Source organism: Pipistrellus hanaki (genome assembly GCF_964339955.1).
Source record: "Pipistrellus hanaki genome assembly, chromosome: 4".
Classification (NCBI taxonomy): domain Eukaryota; kingdom Metazoa; phylum Chordata; class Mammalia; order Chiroptera; family Vespertilionidae; genus Pipistrellus; species Pipistrellus hanaki.
In genome coordinates, this window is record NC_140506.1 from 25,835,030 (window position 1) to 25,856,644 (window position 21,615).

At 57.6% G+C, this 21,615-nt stretch overlaps 1 protein-coding gene across 2 annotated transcripts in view; it reads left to right on the forward strand.

The window, feature by feature from the left end:
* TPPP (tubulin polymerization promoting protein) overlaps positions 1-21,325 on the forward strand; it is a 30,999-nt gene extending 9,674 nt beyond the window's left edge. The window contains exons 1-5 of one of the 2 annotated variants that reach the window (XM_084880621.1): positions 2,714-2,776; positions 2,812-2,885; positions 11,132-11,452; positions 16,272-16,425; positions 16,703-21,325. In XM_084880621.1, the coding sequence (XP_084736747.1) occupies positions 11,136-11,452; positions 16,272-16,425; positions 16,703-16,897 (666 nt within the window). In that variant the 5' untranslated portion in view covers positions 2,714-2,776; positions 2,812-2,885; positions 11,132-11,135 and the 3' untranslated portion in view covers positions 16,898-21,325. Of the gene's footprint in view, positions 1-2,713; positions 2,777-2,811; positions 2,886-11,131; positions 11,453-16,271; positions 16,426-16,702 lie in introns of those variants that run through there. The other variant, XM_084880620.1, reaches the window with a different exon arrangement.
* Positions 21,326-21,615: the final 290 nt, after the last annotated feature.

The window sequence follows — 21,615 nt, forward strand, 5'->3', positions numbered from 1 at the left end:
GGGGAGGACAACTCCACTTTCCTCAGTTTTCCTGGCCCACGGGCCACCTTTTGGAGAGCTCACAGCCTGTCCTGGAGCTGCCCCATTCCGCCCAGCCCTGTTCTGCCCAGGTCCTTTAGGGGTTCAGGATGAGGACAGCAGTGGCAGGGTGGGCCACGGCCCTAGGGTGGCCAGGTGACCTGGGGAAGCTTGCCTCCTCTGCTCTTTCTTCTCTGTGACTGGGAGAAATTACCTTTGACCTGTGAGCAGGGAACAGCGAGGATGTGATTAGTTCCCAGGCTTCTTGGACCCCATGGACCTTCTGGACAGCAGCCTGAGGCTACATGACAGGACATGAGTGCACCCCACTCACACAGCCACAGTCCAGCCAGCCCAGCCTGCCGGGCTGCTCAGCTCCAGGACTGTGAAGGGCAGGGTGCTGGGTTGCAGGGCTGCTCTTCGCACTGAGCTGGGGCTCCGAGACCATCCCCGCGCACTGGGCGGGCTCCTGAGGACTCAGAAAGGCGGCTTTGTGCAGCTCTTGGAGGCTCCCGCTGCCTGGGACGGCCCTCGGGTGAGACGAGTGGCCATTGACATCGAGTGTCCGGGGCACCGCTGGGTGGGTGGCCGTGTTATGATTAGCAATGTGAACAATTGCCAAAGGGCCGTGTTGTACTCAAATGGACTCAAATAAAGAGCTGAAGACGGTGGGGGCAGGGCTGGGCTGGCCCTGGGAGGGTCCACAGGATTCTGATGGCCTTTGTTCCCCTGGGCTGTTTACTGGAGGGGGGTGCCCTCTCCACGGGGCAGCACCCACACTCCTGGAGCTTGACACTGGGGGCCCGAGCCTCTGGTGGGATGGAAGTGGGAAGGGGGAGGTGAACAGACACCAGCTGCCTCCGGCTTCAGGTCCCTGTGGATCTTTCGAATTTACTGTCCCATCCTGACCTTGCCTCTGCTGAGGGCCTCACACACACATCTGAATACCCCAGGACCATGGTCGGCAAACTGCGGCTCGGGGGCTACATGCGGCTCTTTGGCCCCTTGAATGTGGCTCTTCCACAAAATACCACAGCGAGTCTATTTTGAACAAGTGGCGTTAGAAGAAGTTTAAGTTTAAAAAATTTAGCTCTCGCCGAAATCGGTTTGGCTCAGTGGATAGATCGTCAGCCTGTGGACTGAAAGATCCCATGTTCGATTCCGGTCAAGGGCATATACCTTGGTTACGGGCACATCCCCAGTAGGGGGTGTGCAAGAGGCAGCTGATTGATGTTTTTCTCTCATCGATGTTTCTAACTCTCTATCCCTCTCTCTTCCTCTCTGTAAAAAAAATCAATAAAAATATGTTAAAAAAATAAAATAAATAAAAATTAAAAAATTTGGCTCTCAAAAGAAATTTCAATTGTTATACTGTTGATATTCGGCTCTGCTGACTAATGAGTTTGCGAACCACTGCCCCAGGAGGTCAGGGCCTGGGGGAGCCAGCAGATTGCATCCGTGAGCAGCAGGTCTCCCTGGACCTGCTGGCCAGGCCTAAGCCTCCCTCGGTGCCACTGGGGCAGTTGTGCTTGGCATTTACCTGGGGCTCTTGACGTTATCGCTCCAACTCCCTCTCCCCCCAGATCAGTGTCCTGGGACCAAGCACTGATGGCGCCCATGAAACACTCCTGGGAGGGCCTTCCTGGGTCCTTGGTGCCTGGGTCCCAGGATCACCTGCCATGGAGGTCTCTGAGGAGAGGAAGGCACAGGCTCTTTCTACTTTTCCTTTTTCTCCTTCTGCACACTTTGTTTGGAACTTCCTGGTTGCCTTTGAGAGCTCAGAGGCATATGGCAAGGCTCTTTCTGCACCCACAGCCTCCCCATGGGTGCCCTCAGCTCAGCTCCATCACCAGAGCTGCCCCCGGCTGCTGGTCATCCCTGCAAGTGCCAGGCCCTCCATCGGGAGTCAGTTTATCAGGCCCTCAGGAATGCTTGCATTTCCAGGGCCCGTGGGGCTTCTCACACAGACCCTGGGCCTTGGGGGTCACAGCAGTGGGCCCAGTGGCGGTCCAAGGGCTCTGGTTCGCAGTCCTGGTGGTGAGATGGTATCTCAGACCCCCAGTGGGTGTAAAGATTCAGCCCTAACCTGTTTGGCTCAGTGGATAGATGGTCGGTCTGAGGACCAAAGGGTCAAAGGTTCAGTTCTCGTACTTTGGTTGCAGGCTCCTCCCTGGCTCAGGCCCTGGTCGGGGCTTGTGGAGGAGGCAACCAATAGATGTATTTCTCTCACACTGATGTGTCTCTGTCTTTCTCTCTCCAACACTCTCCCTAAAAATCTATGGGAAAATAGCCTCGGGTGAGGATTAACAGAGGAAGGAAAGGAGGGAAGGAGGGAGGGAGGGAGGGAGGGAGAGAGAGAGGGAGAGAGAGAGAGAGAAAGAAAAGAAAGAAAGGAAGGAAGGAAGGAAGGAAGGAAGGAAGGAAGGAAGGAAGGAAGAAAGAGAAAGAAAGAAAGAAAGAAAGAAAGAAAGAAAGAAAGAAAGAAAGAAAGAAAGAAAGGAAGGAAGAAAGAAAGGAAGGAAGGAGGAAAGAAAAAGATTCGGAGGATCTGGGTGGCACCACACCCACCCCTTGAAAGTCCGTGGGGTGGAGGACCAGTGACTCCCAGGCGGCTTCCCTCTGATGCCAACTCTCCTGGAAGCCCTTTCCCACCTGCAGGGCCTGTGGCGGCATCTGTCACCAGCCTCGGAGACACACCCCGTGCCCGCAGAGCTCAGTGGGTGGGGCCGGTCCACTCATTTCCCAATGCAGCTTGCAACATGTGTATCCCAGGAAACTCAGCCCACCCGAGGCGGCTGGCGCTGGGCCTTCGGAGGAAGAGGTTAATGCCTCCTCAGAGGCCAGCAGCCTCGCCAGGAGCTCTGCAGGTGCGGCTTCCCATCCAGGCCCACAGGCATCTGAGTCACAAGGGTCCTGTACTCTTTAAAAGGGGATTTCTCCAGTGGGAGTTCTGTGTAACTCTAGTCACACCAGAAGGTTCCGGCGTTACGATTGTGTGATGTCGCACCAGAGTTAGACACCCACACCTGGTGCTTTGGCAAAGAATGTTTCTCTTGTGTTCACGGTGGAATCGGGTGGCCCTGGTTGTGGGACCTTTCTCCACAGAGTGGGTACTTAGGGCACAGGTGTCTTTACTCCACCGTGTGCTCTGAGCTCAGGAAGATAGGGTGGGGGCGGGGTTTTGTCCCTCTCAGGGGTGGGACTGAGTTTCCAGCAGTTTGGCGAGTCAGGCAGAATGGAGCCTGAGGACAGTGGCTGCTGCTTGGACGTGCTCCTGGGCTGGGGCCACAGGGCTCTCTCTGTAGGCTCCTCCTTGAGAGTCTGAGAGCAGGGCCCAGAGCAGGCCTCGGGCAGAGGATGCAGTCCTGAGGAGGAGAGGCTGGTCAGGCACAGCATTTCCCAGAGGAGTGGTCCCGGGGAGGCTGTCTGCGAGGCAGAGGCTCCCTGGGCGAAGGGGCCATCGGGAGGGTCTCGCACATCAGTCCCCAGGTAGGGCCACGGGAGTATGAGGTGGTGTGGATGGTCCTGTGCGAGGTCTGGGAACCCTACAGCAGGTGCCAGTCCCCACCCCATGCATCCTGCTGGCCTGCCCCCTGCCCCACGCTGCATGCTCTCTGGCTGCTCACCCCAGTGCTCACGCAGCTTGCCCAGGCCCTCACTCCAATAAGGGTCAGCCATTGGGGTGCACCCAGCTCCTACTTGGGGAAGACAATGTGCCAGTTGGCTTAGCAATGCCCAGCGTGCCACAGACAGTGGCACTAGAGGGCGGAGGGGAGGTAAGAGGCAGCTACAGACTGTGAGGGACCTTGGGAGCCAGAAGGCACCTGGTTATAAGAGGCAAGGTGGTCCGCTCCACTGGCCAGGTCAGACTGCAGAAAGTGTAGATTGGGGGCAGGACAAGGACCTCGTGGGGCATCAGAAATGAGTTGCTGGGCATGTGCTTGGGGGAGTGGAGATGATTCACACCTACCTTTATATAGGGCACAGCCATGCTCTGTCCAGGAAGGGGAACCAGGAGAGCACAGAGCTGCTGTTGCTGCCACCCTTTAAAACCACACCTGGCCCTGCTCACACACACACCTGCCCTGCTCACACACACACAGGTCCTGCTCACACAGACACACCTGGCCCTGCTCACAGACACTCCTGGCCCTGCTCACAGACACTCCTGGCCCTGCGCACAGACACACCTGCCCTGCTCACACACACACCTGGCCCTGCTCACAGACACTCCTGGCCCTGCTCACACACACACCTGGCCCTACTCACAGACACACCTGGCCCTGCTCACAGACACACCTGGTCCTGCTCACACAGACACACCTGGCCCTGCTCACACACACACCTGGTCCTGCTCACACAGACACACCTGGTCCTGCTCACAGACACACCTGGCCCTGCTCACCCACACACCTGGTCCTGCTCACAGACACACCTGGCCCTGCGCACAGACACACCTGCCCTGCTCACACACACACCTGGCCCTGCTCACAGACACTCCTGGCCCTGCTCACACACACACCTGGCCCTGCGCACAGACACACCTGGCCCTGCTCACAGACACACCTGGTCCTGCTCACACAGACACACCTGGCCCTGCTCACACACACACCTGGTCCTGCTCACACAGACACACCTGGTCCTGCTCATAGACACACCTGGCCCTGCTCACGCACACACCTGGTCCTGCTCACAGACACACCTGGCCCTGCTCACAGACACACCTGGCCCTGCGCACAGATACACCTGGCCCTGCTCACACACACACAGGTCCTGCTCACACAGACACACCTGGCCCTGCTCACAGACACTCCTGGCCCTGCTCACAGACACACCTGGCCCTGCTCACAGACACTCCTGGCCCTGCTCACACACACACCTGGCCCTGCGCACAGACACACCTGGCCCTGCTCACAGACACACCTGGTCCTGCTCACACAGACACACCTGGCCCTGCTCACACACACACACCTGGCCCTGCTCACACAGACACACCTGGTCCTGCTCACAGACACACCTGGCCCTGCTCACGCACACACCTGGTCCTGCTCACAGACACACCTGGCCCTGCGCACAGACACACCTGCCCTGCTCACACACACACCTGGCCCTGCTCACAGACACTCCTGGCCCTGCTCACACACACACCTGGCCCTGCGCACAGACACACCTGGCCCTGCTCACAGACACACCTGGTCCTGCTCACACAGACACACCTGGCCCTGCTCACGGACACACCTGGCCCTGCTCACAGACACACCTGGCCCTGCTCACATAGACACCGGGCCCTGCTCACACACACATCTGGTCCTGCTCACAGACACACCTGGCCCTGTTCACAGACACACCTGGCCCTGCTCACGCACACACCTGGTCCTGCTCACACAGACACACCTGGCCCTGCTCACAGACACACCTGGCCCTGCTCACACAGACACACCGGGCCCTGCTCACACACACACCTGGCCCTGCTCACAGACACACCTGGTCCTGCTCACACAGACACACCTGGCCCTGCTCACACAGACACACCGGGCCCTGCTCACACACACACCTGGCCCTGTTCACAGACACACCTGGCCCTGCTCACAGACACACCTGGTCCTGCTCACAGACACACCTGGCCCTGCTCACACAGACACACCTGGCCCTGCTCACAGACACACCTGCCCTGCTCACAGACACTCCTGGCCCTGCTCACAGGCACACCTGCCCTGCTCACAGACACACCTGCCCTGCTCACAGACACTCCTGGCCCTGCTCACAGACACTCCTGGTCCTGCTCACACAGACACACCTGCCCTGCTCACAGACACTCCTGGCCCTGCTCACAGACACTCCTGGCCCTGCTCACAGGCACACCTGCCCTGCTCACAGACACACCTGCCCTGCTCACAGACACTCCTGGCCCTGCTCACAGACACTCCTGGTCCTGCTCACACAGACACACCTGCCCTGCTCACAGACACTCCTGGCCCTGCTCACAGACACTCCTGGTCCTGCTCACACAGACACACCTGGCCCTGCTCACAGACACACCTGGCCCTGCTCACACACACACCTGGCCCTGCTCACACACACACCTGGCCCTGCTCATAGGCACACCTGGCCCTGCTCACACACACACAGGCCCTGCTCACACACACACAGGCCCTGCTCACAGACACCAGGTCCTTTGGCAGGCATGTCACTAACACAGATTTTCATTCCTCCTGATTGGGGCGCTGTGTGCTCATGTCATGTGGCAATTGTGACTGTCACCTTTTATATAGGGATCTGTCCTGTGTCACCTTTTCCATAGGTTTTGCCTCAGGCTGTCAAGTCTTAAGCATGGTCAGGAAGAGTCATTCTGAAATGGGGCCTGGTTCATTCTGGAAATAGGGACCTTGTCACGGCCGATCTTTGGAGCATCTCCACCCTTTGAGGGGGCAGGGGTGTGGGGAGACCGTGTGATATCTGAGAGACAGCCCACCCAGTGGTGAGGCAGCCCCGGAGCCTGGTGGACACTCAGGGGCAGGTGTTCCCAGGTTCAGATGGGTCACCTGGCCAGGAGCTTTTGTTTGACTATTTCCCGGGTGGCTGCCTTCTGGGGACCCAGCACCTGCCCCTGTATCTCATGCTGCCCTGGTCTGTAATTCCACCTTTTGATGCCCTGCCCTCTCTAAGCCTCCTTTAAAAATGCAAATCCGGTAACACAGTCTGCCCCACAGCCGGTGTATCAGTTCCCTCCTGACCCTTCTAAGACAGAACCTGTCCCGCCTCAAGCAGGACCTGGTGGAGGCTAACGGCTCCCCCAGAACTGGACGTACTGGCTCCCCACACCTCACAGCCTCCCACCTACTCTTCTCCCTGCCCCTCGCCATCCTCTCTGACACCATCGGAGCCCAGGGCTGCGGAGGGGTCTTTCCAGGGAAGCAGCTGAGAGAGGCCCAGGAGAGAGGCTGGGTTTTCACCTGGTGCCAGGGGCCACGGACCATGAGATAAACCAGAACTTGATTCACTGGGGCTTTCCCGAGCTGTTGAAAAATCCTCACGGTGAAGAAGCAGGAACAGAGCCTACTGGGCATCCAGGCTGCCATGTCTGTGGCCAGTCGGAGTGATACCTGATCACACCCGATCCGTCTCCACTTCTGCCATACATTGCCTTGTGCCCCAAAGGGGAATATTGGCCAGGGAAGGTCCGCTGCCCTGGTAATGCAGGACACACATCTGGCAACACAGGACACACACCTGGGCACACCCCTGGTATACACACACCTGGAGATGCAGGACACTCGCCTGGGGGTGCAGAGTACACACCTGGAAACACGGTACACACCTGAGAACACAGGCCACACCTCAGAGAACACTTCACTCAGTGGGTTGGCATTTTCACCTCCTGGCAGCCTCTTCTCTAAGTGACTTTAGTTTTCGTTATGTGGGAAGTGGGTGGCACAGGTGGGAATGGGCATGGAAGGCCGCCCTGGGTTCAGACTCACCTCACTTCCCAGAAACCATTGGCGCAGGAAAGCAGAGGGGTACCCCAGCCTCCCGGGGCGGGGGGGCGTAGGAGAGGAGCCAGGTAGGTAGGGGGTGGAGGCTGGCCCTTGGGGGGAGGCCCCTGCGTGCAGGCTGTCATCGCTGGTACAGAGGGGCTCTCTGGACACCCCTGTATCCCAGTAGACCTCTGGTGGAGCCCTCGGCTTCTTTTAAATTAAATTTATTATGAGTACATCAATATGGAACCAGCACATGGATTTGCTGGGGCGATCCAAACAACAGAGGGGAGTGACCCCTCTCCTCCGCCTGGGCCGCCCTCAGTCTTCCTAGCAGCTCGGACACTTCTCTCTCTCGTCCCCGTTGTCTGCTTTCCCGGAGTGGGGTGCGTGATTTCTGCTGCCCCATGTCCCGCGTCCCCACACAACAAACAGTAGTCTTGGAGATCTTCCCGTACCGTACATAGGATCTCACTCCTTCTGTTGTTTCTGTTAAAGTGATTTTTAAAATATTTTATTATGATCATGCATTTTCATCATAAAACACAGTGGAAACCCAGAACAGAGAGCTGTGTTCTGGGTCTTGTGGCCGAGTTACCTTTGCAGCTTCAAGGTCACAGACCGAGTGGTTGGCGAGGGTGAGGGTGTGGTGGGGGAGGGGAGGTGCCCTGCTCCACCCACCTCCCACCTGAGTTATTGCTCCAGGGCCATCCCTGCAGACGGCTGTGAGCTGATTTGAAGTGACAACCCATCAACACACACAGACCCAGCCCTAAAATGGCACTGGCGGCCACAGCTCTGGGGAAAGGCGTGGCAGGTTGAAGCTGCCAGCCACCTGGTGAGAAAGGCCCTGGGCCTGCCACCCCCAGGGCTGAGGTTAGAGGCTTCTGTCTGACGGTCTCCTGCTCATTTCCGCTGCCTGCCCACTCTGGGTTAGCCGTGGATTCTCGCCGTGCTGACAGCCACCAACAGCTGGCTTGACAAGTGTGGCAGAGCCCCCAGCTCCTCTGTCCGCAGCCGTCTGGCCCAGCACCTTTAAAGCGTGGGCCACTCTCTTCTGGTGTCCAGGGCGGCAGAGGGAGACCGGGGTTTTCAGTCTGGGAGGAACCCCACCTGTCCAGTGGGATTCGGGCAGCATTGGTGGCAGACGGTTCATGCATAGCAGTCACATGCTGGTGCCTTCCTGCCGTTCCAGTCTCCACTCAGGCTCCTCCTCTAATTCGTCTAAAATCACACGCACCATCGCCCTCTGACCTGCCCTCATTCTCCTCAGGGCACTGCTCACCACCTGATGTCACACCATTTATGAGTGTCTACCTCTTTATTGCCCGTATCCAGCTGGAAAGTAAAGCTACGACAACAGAACTTTTTCACATCTTCCATCCTTCTCACTTTGTATTTTTTAAAAAAATATATTTTATTGACTTTTTACAGATAGGAAGGGAGAAGGATAGAGAGTCAGAAACATTGATCAGCTGCCTCCTGCACACCTCCCACTGGAGATGTACCCGCAACCAAGGTACATGCCCTTGACCGGAATCGAACCTGGGACCCTTCAGTCCACAGACCGATGCTCTATCCACTGAGCCAAACCAGTCAGGGCTCCTTCTCACTTTTTAATGGACTCATCAAAGCCCTGTGCCCAGCACAAGTTGGTGGCTGAGCAATGTGTGGTGCCTTAGCAGGTTGGTGTTTATCCCCCTCCCGGCCACCCCTGCTGTCCTTTATTCTAGGGGTCCCTGGGGGCTGAGGCTCTCGGAGAGCCCACTCTGCATGCCAGAATCAATGTATCTGTCAGCATGTGCTCAGAGCACTTCACAGAGATTCGTTTTGTCCTTGTCATTGGTGGGGTGCCCGGTCCCGCCACACGTGGCTTGTCAGGGGGGCTTTGTTGTTGGTTCCCTGGGGGGCTGGCTCAGACCCAGACACTAAGCGGGGGGCGGGGGGCGGGCACTTTGGGGAGGTTCTTGCTATGAAATAGTGCTGCTAAGATGCTGTAAAATACAGATAAACTCAAGAAGAATGGCCCATCATTCCAACACCAGAGCCGGCTCCCCCGACGTACTCGGCGAGCTTTCTTCTCACGATACGATGCTTCCTGGACCGTGCACTGGGCTGGAAGCATCACAGGAGGTTTCCTCCTCTTTGACCAAGTGGAACGCACGTGCACATTCCCACCAGTCAACGCATGTGTCTAGTAACCGCTGAGCCACGTTTCCTCCCTGGGCACCGAGTGCTGAAGAGATGCTCAGCCGACCCCTCAGGAAGCTCCTGTTTCAGAAGGAGTACTGTCAGCAATAAACCTGGGAGCGCTTCTGCCACCACCTGACTCCTCACCCCCGCACCGATTCCTTGGAGGGACAGCGCTCCTGGTCCTGCCCCTGACCCTGTGGGAAGCCGGAAGTGCTGTCCAACTCTCACTCACACCCAGAGCCCGCTGTGCTCCATCACCGGGTGTCCAGGATTTCTCTCAGCAGCAGGTGCACTTTTTGCGCCATCGCGGAGGATGGGGACGGGGGCAGTGTGGGTCCACAGTCCCCGAGGCCCCTGAGAACATCCAGTCCAGTGGTGGAGGGCATTTGACTTCTTCCTGTTGGGAACTTATAGGATCTTGAGTTCAGCAGGGCCACCAGGACCCCCCACAATGGCAGTCGCCCATCTTCCTCTGGTGTTGAGAAGACAGATGGAAGGGGATGTTCAGCGAATGGCAGAGTTGTGAGCAAGCTTGCACAGATTGCCCCGGACTGTGTGTTGTGCGCCAGTGGATCCTGGCTTCTGTCCTCTCATGGAGCCCCGGCCGTGTCCTTCCTCAGCGAGGCAGACAGAGCTGAGCCACTCCTCAGGGACCCAGGGGGATCTTACACGTGGCTGGGCATCTCAGGGTCTTGCCCCAGCCACAGCCTGCTGCAGGGGGAGGCTGCATGGCTGCATCGCATTCTGTGCTCCTGAAACACGCTGGAGGCAGCACGGGCTCCTATCTTCTGAGCCCCTGGGGACCCCGCCCGGCTGTGGGGATCTGGCACCTCACAGAGGCAGAGCCTCACGGGCAGGTCAGGGCGGGCTCCCCATCTCCCCACACGGGGCCCTCAGTGGTGGCCTTCTCCCAGTGCATGCAACTCCCCCCCCCCCCCAGGTCTCCCTCTCCCTGAGGTCTCCCTCTCCCACTCGCAGGAGGGCAGCAGGCTCAGCCCTAAGGTGAGGGGAGCAGCCGATTCTGGATACCCCCTCCCCAAGGATGGCGTCACTCCATGGACCCCGGGAAGGATGTCTTTCTGGGGAGTCACCCAGCAGGTGTGGCCCAGGGAAGAGACCCTGATGGGGGAGTGACAAGGAAGGGGCCCTGAGCCCCAGGTGTCTGAGCTGGGTGCACTGCCCATGGCCCTGCCAATTGCTGCTGGCTTTGACTAGTTGGGGCGGGTTCTTACCCCGGCAATGGCCGGCAGGGTGCTGGTGCCTGAGGGGCAGTGTCGTGTCCAGCAGCAGGACACGTGCTCACCATCCTGCTGTGGCCCCTGGGCAGGGGTTCTGCCCCCTCATGCCCAGGGCTCGGCCCCGTCCTGTGAGGGAGCTGGAGGAGCCTGGGACGGCGGCCCCGAAGAAACAGAATAACCCCTTCCCTCTCTCCTTTTTTCCACCAGAAACATGGCCGACAGCAAGGCAAAAGCCTCTAAGGCTGCCAACAAGACACCCCCCAAGTCCCCAGGGGACCCTGCAAAGGACAAAGCAGCCAAGAGGCTGTCACTGGAGTCAGAAGGTGCCAACGAGGGGGCGGCCGCCTCGGCCCAGGAGCTCAGCGCCCTGGAGGAGGCCTTCCGGCGGTTCGCGGTGCATGGGGACACCAGAGCCACCGGGAAGGAGATGCACGGCAAGAACTGGTCGAAACTGTGCAAGGACTGCCAGGTGATCGACGGGAAGAACGTGACTGTCACTGACGTGGACATCGTCTTCAGCAAAATCAAGTAAGTGAGCTGGGCTCTCTCACCGCAGAGCCAGCTTCCTGGAGGCCTGTGGTCAGCCAGGCCGCAATCCGGGGTCCGCTGGTGGATTTTGTATCTTACCGGGCTGTGAGGAAGTGTGATGCTTCGAGATGCTTCTCTTCCCAGAATCAGATGCCCAGGGATTGGAACCAGAGCAGGCTGCCTTGGGGTTGGCTGGGACCCACCGGGGAGGAGGCACTGCCCTGTACTCCGGAGCTTGGAGGGATCTCAGGGGTAGCTCCTGGCCCACTGTGGGCAGAGCTTGAGAGGTGCTGCTCTGAAGCCTGTCCCCCAGGTCTGACCTGCATCTCACTAGGCCCTGCCCACGGCCCTCTGGGGAATGTTACAGAAGGGCTGGAGGCAGGTGAGATAAGTGCTGTGTCCAGGGACAGACAGGTCACCACCAAGGAGTGCCACAGGTTCCACACCCTTGGCACTGGCCCAGACATGCAAAGTGCTGGGGCAGGTGGGGACAATTCTTTCCTCGTTCTTAATTCCTTCTGCAGTAAGTTGCCTTTAAGCTATTGCATGCAGGTATGTACACACATGTGCACACAGGAGCTCACACATGCATACACAGGCCTGCCTGTGCACATGAGCTCATAGGCACACACACACACGTACAATACCTTGAAGGGATGGAGGTGGCAAGTGTGGTGGTGGCTCAATCAGAAGACAGCTGCCCTGGACAAGCCCAGAAACCCTGTGTGCAGGAGGCATGTGCACTCCATTACCCAAATGGGGGGCAATGGCCTCAAGAAGCGAGTGGGCACCATCTGCTCCCCATGCCTATCCTGGGAGGCAGGATGTCAGCTGCTTAGACTCAGGGCTGAGGGTGAACCTCAGCTCCTGGGCATGGTGGGCTCCCCATTGCAGAGCCCAGGACTGTTTGTGGTCCCCTGGTGTCTCTGCCTCAGGCCACTTTGGGAGACATGGAATGGGAGAACAGGTAACTGTGGCCCAGCCCAGTGAGGGATTATAGTCACCACACAGTGAAGTCCAGTTTGTGGTGGCTACAGGGGCCCCTACAAGGGGACAGGGAATCCCCTGCCTGGGTGGCTTGCTGGGTACCACAGGTTACCGTGGGAGGGACAGCCAGGGTGCACAGTGCCCTGGGTAGGGTCACAGGATCCTGCAGGACCGGCTGAGACCTCAAAGTTGCTGACTTGGTAGAGAAGAGCAGTTCTGTTTGGGGGCGGTTGCCAGGGCTCTGGGCGGTGACGCCAGCCAGGGTATCTGCAGCCTTTGTTTAGGTCCTGTCGCCATGGCAGTGCCTGTTTGTTTTGATGTTACTATGTTAAATTTTAAACAAATTTCTTGCAGCTCTATACCAGGTCTAGATGGAAGACTATTGTTACCTAGACAAAGACTCTGACATCCTCCACGCCCCAAAGGACAGATGATGGTCAGTCTGAAAGATTAATTATGCACAAGCATATGCACAAGCAGGAGGGTCACCCTGACAGTCTCATTTGGGGGGGCATGGACGGCACCATCCCCTTCCATCCTGTCTGCATGTGTGGGGTCAGGCATGCGGTTCCCTCCCTGCAAGTGGAGAGGACAGACCAAGGGGGCAGAGGAGGGCGGTGTCTCTGCTGCAGCCTCTCCTGACCCATGCACACGCTTGGCTGGTGGGTGCTGTGTGTGCAGAGGAAACAACCTGTTTCTCGTGACACTGGGTGCAGGGACACAGCTCAACCCGTGTCTGGCATCTGAGTCTCAGGTTAGAAGGAAGCAGGTGGGCGGGGCTCCCGGTCACTGAAGACTTGGAAAGCTGCTCCATTCTTGCCACACATGCTACAGTCAAAGCCAGGACACACGGAAATTGTCTGAAGCAGGGGCTCCTGGGCCATGGGTGTGCACCCCAGAGGCTCAGCATCTTAGAAGCATAGGCCTGGGGCCTAGAGGCCATCCAATGGTGTCCAGAGCCTGGAGCAGGCTGAGCCCATTGAAGCTGGAGTGTGGGGTGGGGTGGGATGGGGTGTCACGGAGAGCTGATATGGCTATGCTATGGCCACAGTGGCATCTGCTGCTGGTCAGGGGAGCCTGGGAGAACCAGCGCTTTCTCCGGCACTCCCATCCCTTCGCCCCCAATGGCTCAGTAGCCTGGACGCTGGCCCTCAGAGAGGGGCCTGGGAGAGTGCAGTTCGCTCTGATACTCGAAGGTGCTGGCAAGGAGGGCACAGGGGTCACGGTGGGTGTTCCATCCTGGGTACATCCTGGGTGTTGGCCCTGGAGACACACAGTTCTGGTCTGTCCTGGAAGGAATGGACTGGCCCAAGTGTCCCTGGGTGGCCTTCAGGAGCAGCCCGCCCAGCCCCTCCCTGCTTGCCCTGAGTTGGGCCGGGAGGCCCAGGGGACGCAGGGGCCTTGCGTCTGGCTTTCTAGCAGAACAACAGCTTCTAAGCAGGGCGGAAGGGGTGGAGGGCTGTGGGGACACCGCCATGTGCACTTGGGAACAGGCTCGCTCTGTGTGGACTGCAGCGTGATGCGATCCTGTCCCCGGGGAAGCGCCTGGCATTGTCACGGAAGCACTCCCTGGGGACTCTCTCAGCAGTAGGGCAGCAGCTCCCCTGGGGAGAGCTCTGAGACCCACCCATCAGCCACAGTGGGATCCTGGGGGACACCTGGCCCGGCCAGGTGGAGCGGGCAAGTCAGGGCCCTGGACCTGTGTGTCCAGCCCAATCTGAATGTGCCCTTTGACGGGAGTCCCTGTGGGCCACCCCCCCACCCTGGCCGGAGTGACTCACCCTGGTGGCGCCTGGTGCCGCAATGCCCATAGAGGGCTGTGCGCTCTAGCGACTGGTCACCGGGCCAGCCGTCGGGCTTGGTGTCCACTTGCCAGCCTGGGCAGGCAGTGAATAGGAGACAGGAGCGCCTGTGACAGCCCAGGACAAACAGGCCTTCTCGGGCCCCAGAGGTTACCCTCCAGCAGGGTCAGGAGGAAGACAAGAGGCTGTGTTTGCACCATTCCAGGCACCCAAGGCTGAGGGCGGCTTCCCTGGAATGACCCTCCAGGCCCACAGACTTCATGCATTTGTGGATGTTGTCTGAAGGGCAGAACCCACCACCAAACACTGTTGGTCTAAGCCCCTGCCCTGTGGTCCTGTCCTTGCCAATGCCCTCGGGACAGACGGCTCTGAATGTGCCAGAGGGCCCATCCCTCCTGCCGAATGGCCTCCCTGAGGGGTGATGTTGGGCTGCAACCTCCAATCAGCAGTCTCCTGCTCATGGGCCTGTCAGTCAGCATGGCCCTCTTCAGACACACGTGTAACATGGGAGGGAACCTCTGTGCTTGCTGGGGGCATGCTTGTTCATCCACTGCTGAAGGACAGGGGCTGTTTCTGGGTCTTGGTGACCATGAGCAGAACTGTGAGCAATAATGCGTGAGCTTATCTTCATTGCTCTTGAGTGAGACTCAGGAGTGGGTCTTGGGGTCATGCCACAGGTGCGACCTTTAAGAAACTGCCAGACAGCTTTCCACAGTGGCCGCCACGCTGCGTGCCCACCGGCTGCATCGGAGCCCGAGCCCACATCTCCCCAGCGATGGGGCTGTCTTCCCAGTCCTCTAGTCACTGGGGCCACCTGTGGTGTGTGGCGTCTCCGCGGGAACTGACGACGTGCAGTCTCTCACACCCACCGATCTTGGTGAAGTGTCTTGATTCGAGTATTTTGTCCAATTGCTTACACTGGATTTCTTCTTCTTGAGTTTTCAGAGTTCTTCATGTGTTTCCAATACAGTCCTTTATCAGATATGCTTTGCGAGTCTTTTCTCCCAGTCTGTGGCTTGTCTTTGCATTGCAGTGTCTTTTGAAGAAAATAGTTATAAGCCATCCTTCTTTTGGATGGACTGTTTTCTGGAGTCATTTCTAAGACATCTCTAACCAAGGTCGTAAGAATTTTCTTATATGTTGTTTCAGAAGTGCTATAGTTTTAGGTTTTATAATAAAGTTAGACTGACCACTTTGAGTTAGCCTTGGTATATGGTGAGAGGCACAGGTCGAAGCTCATTACTTTATGTGGCTGTCCCGTTGGTGAAAGATGATCCTGGCTCCATTGAGTAGCCTTTGCTCTTTTGTGGAAAACATTTTGAACTGGGGAAGAGCCAAACTGGCAAAAACGCTTTTTTTAGTTAAAATTATAAAAGGTGAAAAGCCAGTTTAGAGCGTTTCAAAATTGCAGGACTGACCTCCTGTGGGAACCTCTGTGCTGCCATTGGTACGTCTGGATGAAGGGTTGTACGCGGCCTCTGCCCAGTCCCATGGCTCCCCCTGTGCTGTGCATCCTGATTGGCACTTGTCAGGCTGTGCGGCCTCTGGGCTGGTGGGCCTCTGTGCGGGCCCTGGGCACACCTTGCTGGGTATCCTGGGAGTCCCCCACTCTTGTCCCTGGGTGGTAACCATGACCCACAGACTGCCTGCCAGCTGGGACCAAGGCCTCTACCCTGTGGTTCGAATCTGACTTTTCTTTGAAAGTCCTCCCAAGTGGAGGCCACACACATGCCCCATTTAGAAGCAGACAACAGCTCTGTTTTAATGTCCAGTTGTTCATAAAGGATGTGCTTCCTTTAAGCTTTTTTCCAAGACAATTTATATTTGCTGCAGTTGCCAATGGCGACTGACTGTTGGGTGAAAACACTGCAGGGGGAGGGGCATGCTCTATGGTTTAGTGTTAGACTCGCTTCTGGTGTGGGCAAGAGGCAGGGCTGGGGTCCCCCGATGTCAGTGGGTGCCCAGGCAGGGTTAGGGTTCCCCAATGTCACCGGGTCCTGGGTCCGGTGCACACGTTCCTTCTCCTGCAGGGGCAAGTCCTGTCGGACCATCACGTTCGAGCAGTTCAAGGAGGCGCTGGAGGAGCTCTCCAAGAAGAGGTTCAAGGACAAGAGCAGCGAGGAGGCCGTGCGGGAGGTGCACAGGCTCATTGAGGGCAAGGCCCCCATCATCTCCGGAGTGACGGTGAGCGGGGCTGCTGGGCGGGTCCCTTGGGAAATGGGGTCCATGAAGTGGACGGGACAGATGGCCGTGGCCTAAAGACAGGGTGAGAGCCTTAATCCCCAGGTGTGGGCCAGCCCAGGCCTCCTCCCTGGGTTAAGTGGAGAGTGGATTCCAGGAGCGCCAGCACCCCTCCTGCTTGGGCCTAGCCCCTTTGGTTCCCTCTCCGGCTCCCCGGGATAAGCCCCTTCTTTCTCCTGTGGTTCGATGACTGTTAATCTCCCTCCCTGCTCTCCTGCAGAAAGCCATCTCCTCGCCCACCGTGTCGCGGCTCACGGACACCACCAAGTTCACCGGCTCCCACAAGGAGCGCTTCGACCCATCAGGCAGGGGCAAGGGCAAGGCCGGCCGCGTGGACCTGGTGGACGAGTCGGGCTACGTGCCAGGCTACAAGCACGCAGGCACCTACGACCAGAAGGTGCAGGGGGGCAAGTAGCCAGTCCCCTGGGGATAGGGCCTTCCTCCTTGGCTGGCCCCACATCACCTCACACTTCTTTACATTCCTGGGCTCCCTGGGGCAGAACTCAGACGCTGGGGTGGAGGGGCCAGGGGTGACCCCAGACTTCCTCCTGCCTGGAGCCCCGGCATGCTCCTCTCCTACCCCAGGTGCGGCCCCTGAACTCTCTGACCTTCCTCTAAAGCACCTGCCTCATCCCCTTTTGGGAAGTCAACAGATGGTCATTTCCAACGTGTTTCCTGGATCCAGACCACACAGGCCACGGGTTTGTAGGTGAAAGGGGTGTTTTAAAGGAGCAGGTGGGACAGACCCTGCCAAAGGTGATGCTGACCTCCTGACCAGCAGCCCAGCCCAGGAACCACGAGGGCAACAGGCACTAATGCACTAACCAGCAGCACCGGGGAGATGAAGTGAACCTTGGACAGGACACAGGGACGTCTGCGAAGGCTCCATTCAGATGTGCGACACACAGGCGCATGCTTACACACGCACACACAGGCTCATGCACTCATGGACACACGCTTACACATGCCCATGCACCCACACATCCACTCACACACACATGCTTACACACATGCCCACGGACCAGGTCTGTGCCAAGGACGGTCATGTGCTGAAGGCTGGTGTGCAAAGGAAGGTGAGCCGGTAAAAGAATGCTCCTCAGAAGACCGAAGGAACATGATCTGAAGTGTGAAGTTAGAAGTTTTTAAAATGGAAACGAAGGACAGGTCATTTCATTCTGCTTTTTGAAGAAAAGGAGAAATCAGAAGAAACAGTGGCTGTGTGTTTATTCCCAGAGTGGATCAGGGAAGATTCAGAATAAAACTCTCTCCCTATTGTCCCTGTGTCTCCAGGTCACGGGACCCTATTGGGCCTGAGGCTCCCTCACAGACAGGTGTGTGATGGGCATCTTCTGCCTGTCCCTGTTCTGGAATCAGGGCCTCGAGGCTGCCGTCACCGTGGCTACCCCCTTTGCTCACAGTGCAGCACAAACCTCTGCGGCTCCAGCCTCTGCAGTTAATTCTGAACTCTCCGGGCCTGGGAGTGCAGGAAACTGCACAAGACCAGGCCAGAGAGGGCCTCCAACAGAGACCCACGCATATGCTGGGGTTGGTGGGCGCTTGCTTTCACAGTGGCCACAAGGCAACACTCATTTGCAGAAGTGCAGCCACAGCCTGGTGTGTCACCTGGTCCTGGAGCCAGTCCTGGGAAAAGCCACGGCATTCTCAGAAAATGCTTCCTGGAGCCCGGCTGCCACAGCCGGTGTCTGCTCTGCACCCCTTCCTGGTGGCACGGCCTGGCCTCGCACGGGCGGCTGAAGCTGGGACCAGCACTGCCACGGCACACGGGCTGGTCACCGCTGGGGCTGTGTCTCCACCAGGCCCCTCGCACACTGGCCTCCCTTCACCCTCCCCCTGTCCGCCTCTGTGCACAGCTTCGTTTGGAGGTCCTGGGAGCTCGCGGCGTGTGGCATTGGAGCACAGGCTCCGAGGGCCACTTCTAGGGCTAATCTCACCATTCTCTCGAAAGTTCCTAACTTGGGGATCCTCAGCTGCCCGGCGATGCTACTCGCAGTGAGGAAGCTGAGGACCAGGGGCTGGGTAAAGGCAGGCGGGATGCCAGTCCCCGCCCGGTGCCTCTCCCCTCCCCGAGGCTGGACCTTGAGGGGAAACCCAAAGGCAAGAGTAACCTGTGGAAAACGCGTCTGAAGACAACCGAACGTGCAGTGTCTCTTGACAATAAGCTGATCACAAACCACGGCCCTCGTGTTCCAGTGCTGGCGAGGTTTTCCTCTGGGGCCACATTTCTCCCCATGCCTGGCGGCACTGCCACGGGGGAATGCCGTGGTCTCCTGCCCCCGAGCAGCCCCGTCCCCCTCGTCACAGACACTGGAATCGGCAGGACCTCGGCCACTACAGCACCCTCGCTGGCGAAGGCTCCCCACGCCACAGCCCACAGAGACAGATGTCACCTGGGCCTACCCTGGATGCAGGCCCTTCTCAGCCCTTCCTTGCCTGCTGGACCCTGGAGAGAGGTGCCTGGAACCAGGTCTCTTGTCCCAGAGCACTGCCTTCAGGCAAGAACAGCCTCCACACGAAGGCTCCAGCCCCCATGTAGGGCCAGCCTGCCGGAGCACCCTGGGAAATGGGGTCTAAGCAAAGAAACAACGTGCGTGTGTCCTGCGACCCCGCGGCAGCCCGCGCTTTCTCCCATGGTGCCGCCTCAGAACTGGACCCCCACGGCCCTACCAGGCAGCCCTGGCCGCGGAGCACCCACCCCACCCCTTCAGGCTGGTGGAGGTGAGCTACTTGATAGGAAACCCTTGGCGCACATCTGAGGAAAATGTCAGAATGCTCTGCTGACCCAGATAGCAGCAGCTTTTTTTGGTTTTCTGAATGAAATCAAGTGCACACAGCTGCTCCCAGTCGGTGGCCTCCCTGTCCCTGCCCACCCAAACGCAGGGGAGAGCCCCACACCCTGGGCCCGACTCCCCACACGCCCGGGCCGGGAGTCTGTCCACAGCTCCACGGTCCCGCCGGCCACACAGGCACTGCCGTCACCCCGTGTCCCCTGCCCGTCCCCAGCCAACTCATGGTTCTCCAGTCAAAGTAGAGCTTTGGAAATCCACCCTCCCCTCTCTGTCAGAGGAGGAGGAAGAAGGGCTAGGTCATGCGGACTCAGTATTCACCGTTCTGCCCCTTTAATCGCCTGGTGAATGCATCATTGCGTCTGTGTGTAGCCTCTCAACTCTGACTTCACTGCACAAAACTGACACACGTGCATGCCCCTCCACCGGGTTCTGAGTATTGTGACTACGTAGGCAGTGTGTGTCTGTGCTGCATGTTTTTATGCAATGCCACTCAGCTTCTAACCATAGTCACATAGAAATTAAACGTCTATCTGTGAACAGAAGAAACTGCACAGCAGGCACCCCCGGAGACAGGCCGCGTTCGAGGAGGACACCTGGGAGACGGGATGCATTCCAAGGGAGGACACTCGGGATGCATTTGGGGAGGAGGGAGGGGTCAGTGTGACGGTGTCCGAACATCAGCAGAGAACAGTAGGAGTGTATTTGAGAACACCGATTATACCAGAATATTTATTTATTTCTATTTAACACAACTGGGCAGTAGTCAGGAATAGAGTTAGCTTTACCAAAACTGAAGTTCAAATTACATAATTTTAAAATATTATAGTAAGATATATATTTATACTGGAGTATTTTTACACCTTTAATATTCTCGGGCTTGAGTTTTGAGACAGATGAAAATTATAGCGGATGCCGACCCTTCGGGGAAAGGCCCGCGGAGGCCTTCCACTGGCGCGGCTCACTGCCTGTCTGTGCTCCCCGCCGCTGTGTCCCAGTGGCGGAGAGCTCCAGGCAGGCCAGTGGCCGTCTGACCGTCTGAGTGGACGGAGACTATGGCAGCAGGCAGAGGCTCACCGACACCCTGGGCCAGTACAGTCGCCTATTTCTGTGAATAGTTTTAATGGCACAGGCCACGCCCGTGTGCTTATATACTGTCTGTGGCTGCTTTTGCAGCAACATTGGCATTTGCAGGGGTTGATACAGATGCTATGATCCATGAAACCTAAACTATTCACCATCTGGCCCTTGCCAGGTGAGCCCTTGAGGACCCGCTTGTGCTCATTCCCTCCTGGGTATTTACACACAAGCCGGCTGCCCCCTGTCCTGCAGCACACACCCTATGGGGGCGCTCGGTTGTCACCTGTTCGATACAGTACAGGTTGACAATTTAGCTGAACTGTGAAATTATCACCCTGAGTCGTTTCCTTCCACTGATTTACCACTGAACGCTTTATGAAACCTGGTGGTTCCGGGGCCTGCCTTCATCTGTGGGCACGTGGAGAGCATGGCCAGTGTGGTGGCGTGCCAGGCAGTGGTCGCTGTGCTTGGAGATGCTTTAGTTAACCCTCTCTCTTCCTTTAGACTTTTGAAAAACCAAACCAAGCCAAACAAATGAAACTTGCACAATGTAAAATAAACTTGAAAGTGATCATATACTAGTTTGTACTAAGATTTTCAGGAAAGGGAAATACAATTTATATGTACATGCAATATATTTTTACACCATCTTATTGTTAGGGAGTACTGAGTGTATCACTGTATCAGAGTGATGGGTACAGTAACGTCAATGTCATGGGTGTTCTGACTCAGACAGTCTAAATGGCATTCAGCAGCAACATCCCTGGGGTTGGAAGGGCCCCGCTCCCCCCCACTCAGAGTGCGAGGCTCAGAGCCGCTATGGGGGTGCTGTCAAGGCCTGGTCTGCAAACCTTTAGTGAAACAGCTAATGTCTGTCCGCACAACGCTCCTCATGTGTTCGCTGTTGTTAACATTGTTGTCAAAAGTGATAAATAAAGTGTTAAATGGTGGATCTCTTATCCTCAAAGTGTATGGTCTGGACAGGCAATAACATGGGCGCCAACAGCTAACATGGGACAGGCCCTGGGAGGGACCCTGGGTGGGGGTGCAGAGCCAGGACTTCCAGGGCAGAGAGCCTCCTGTCTCTCACCCAAGAGAGAGTCTTTCACTCCTCACTTAGGCGACCACTGACACAACCCCGTGCTATGTCAGAGGCCTGGTCGAGATCTACTGCAGCCCTAGAGGAGTGGGGGAGGGGGGGAGAGGGGGGTGTGTGTGTCTAGATCCAGGGGTACAGGACACAAACTAC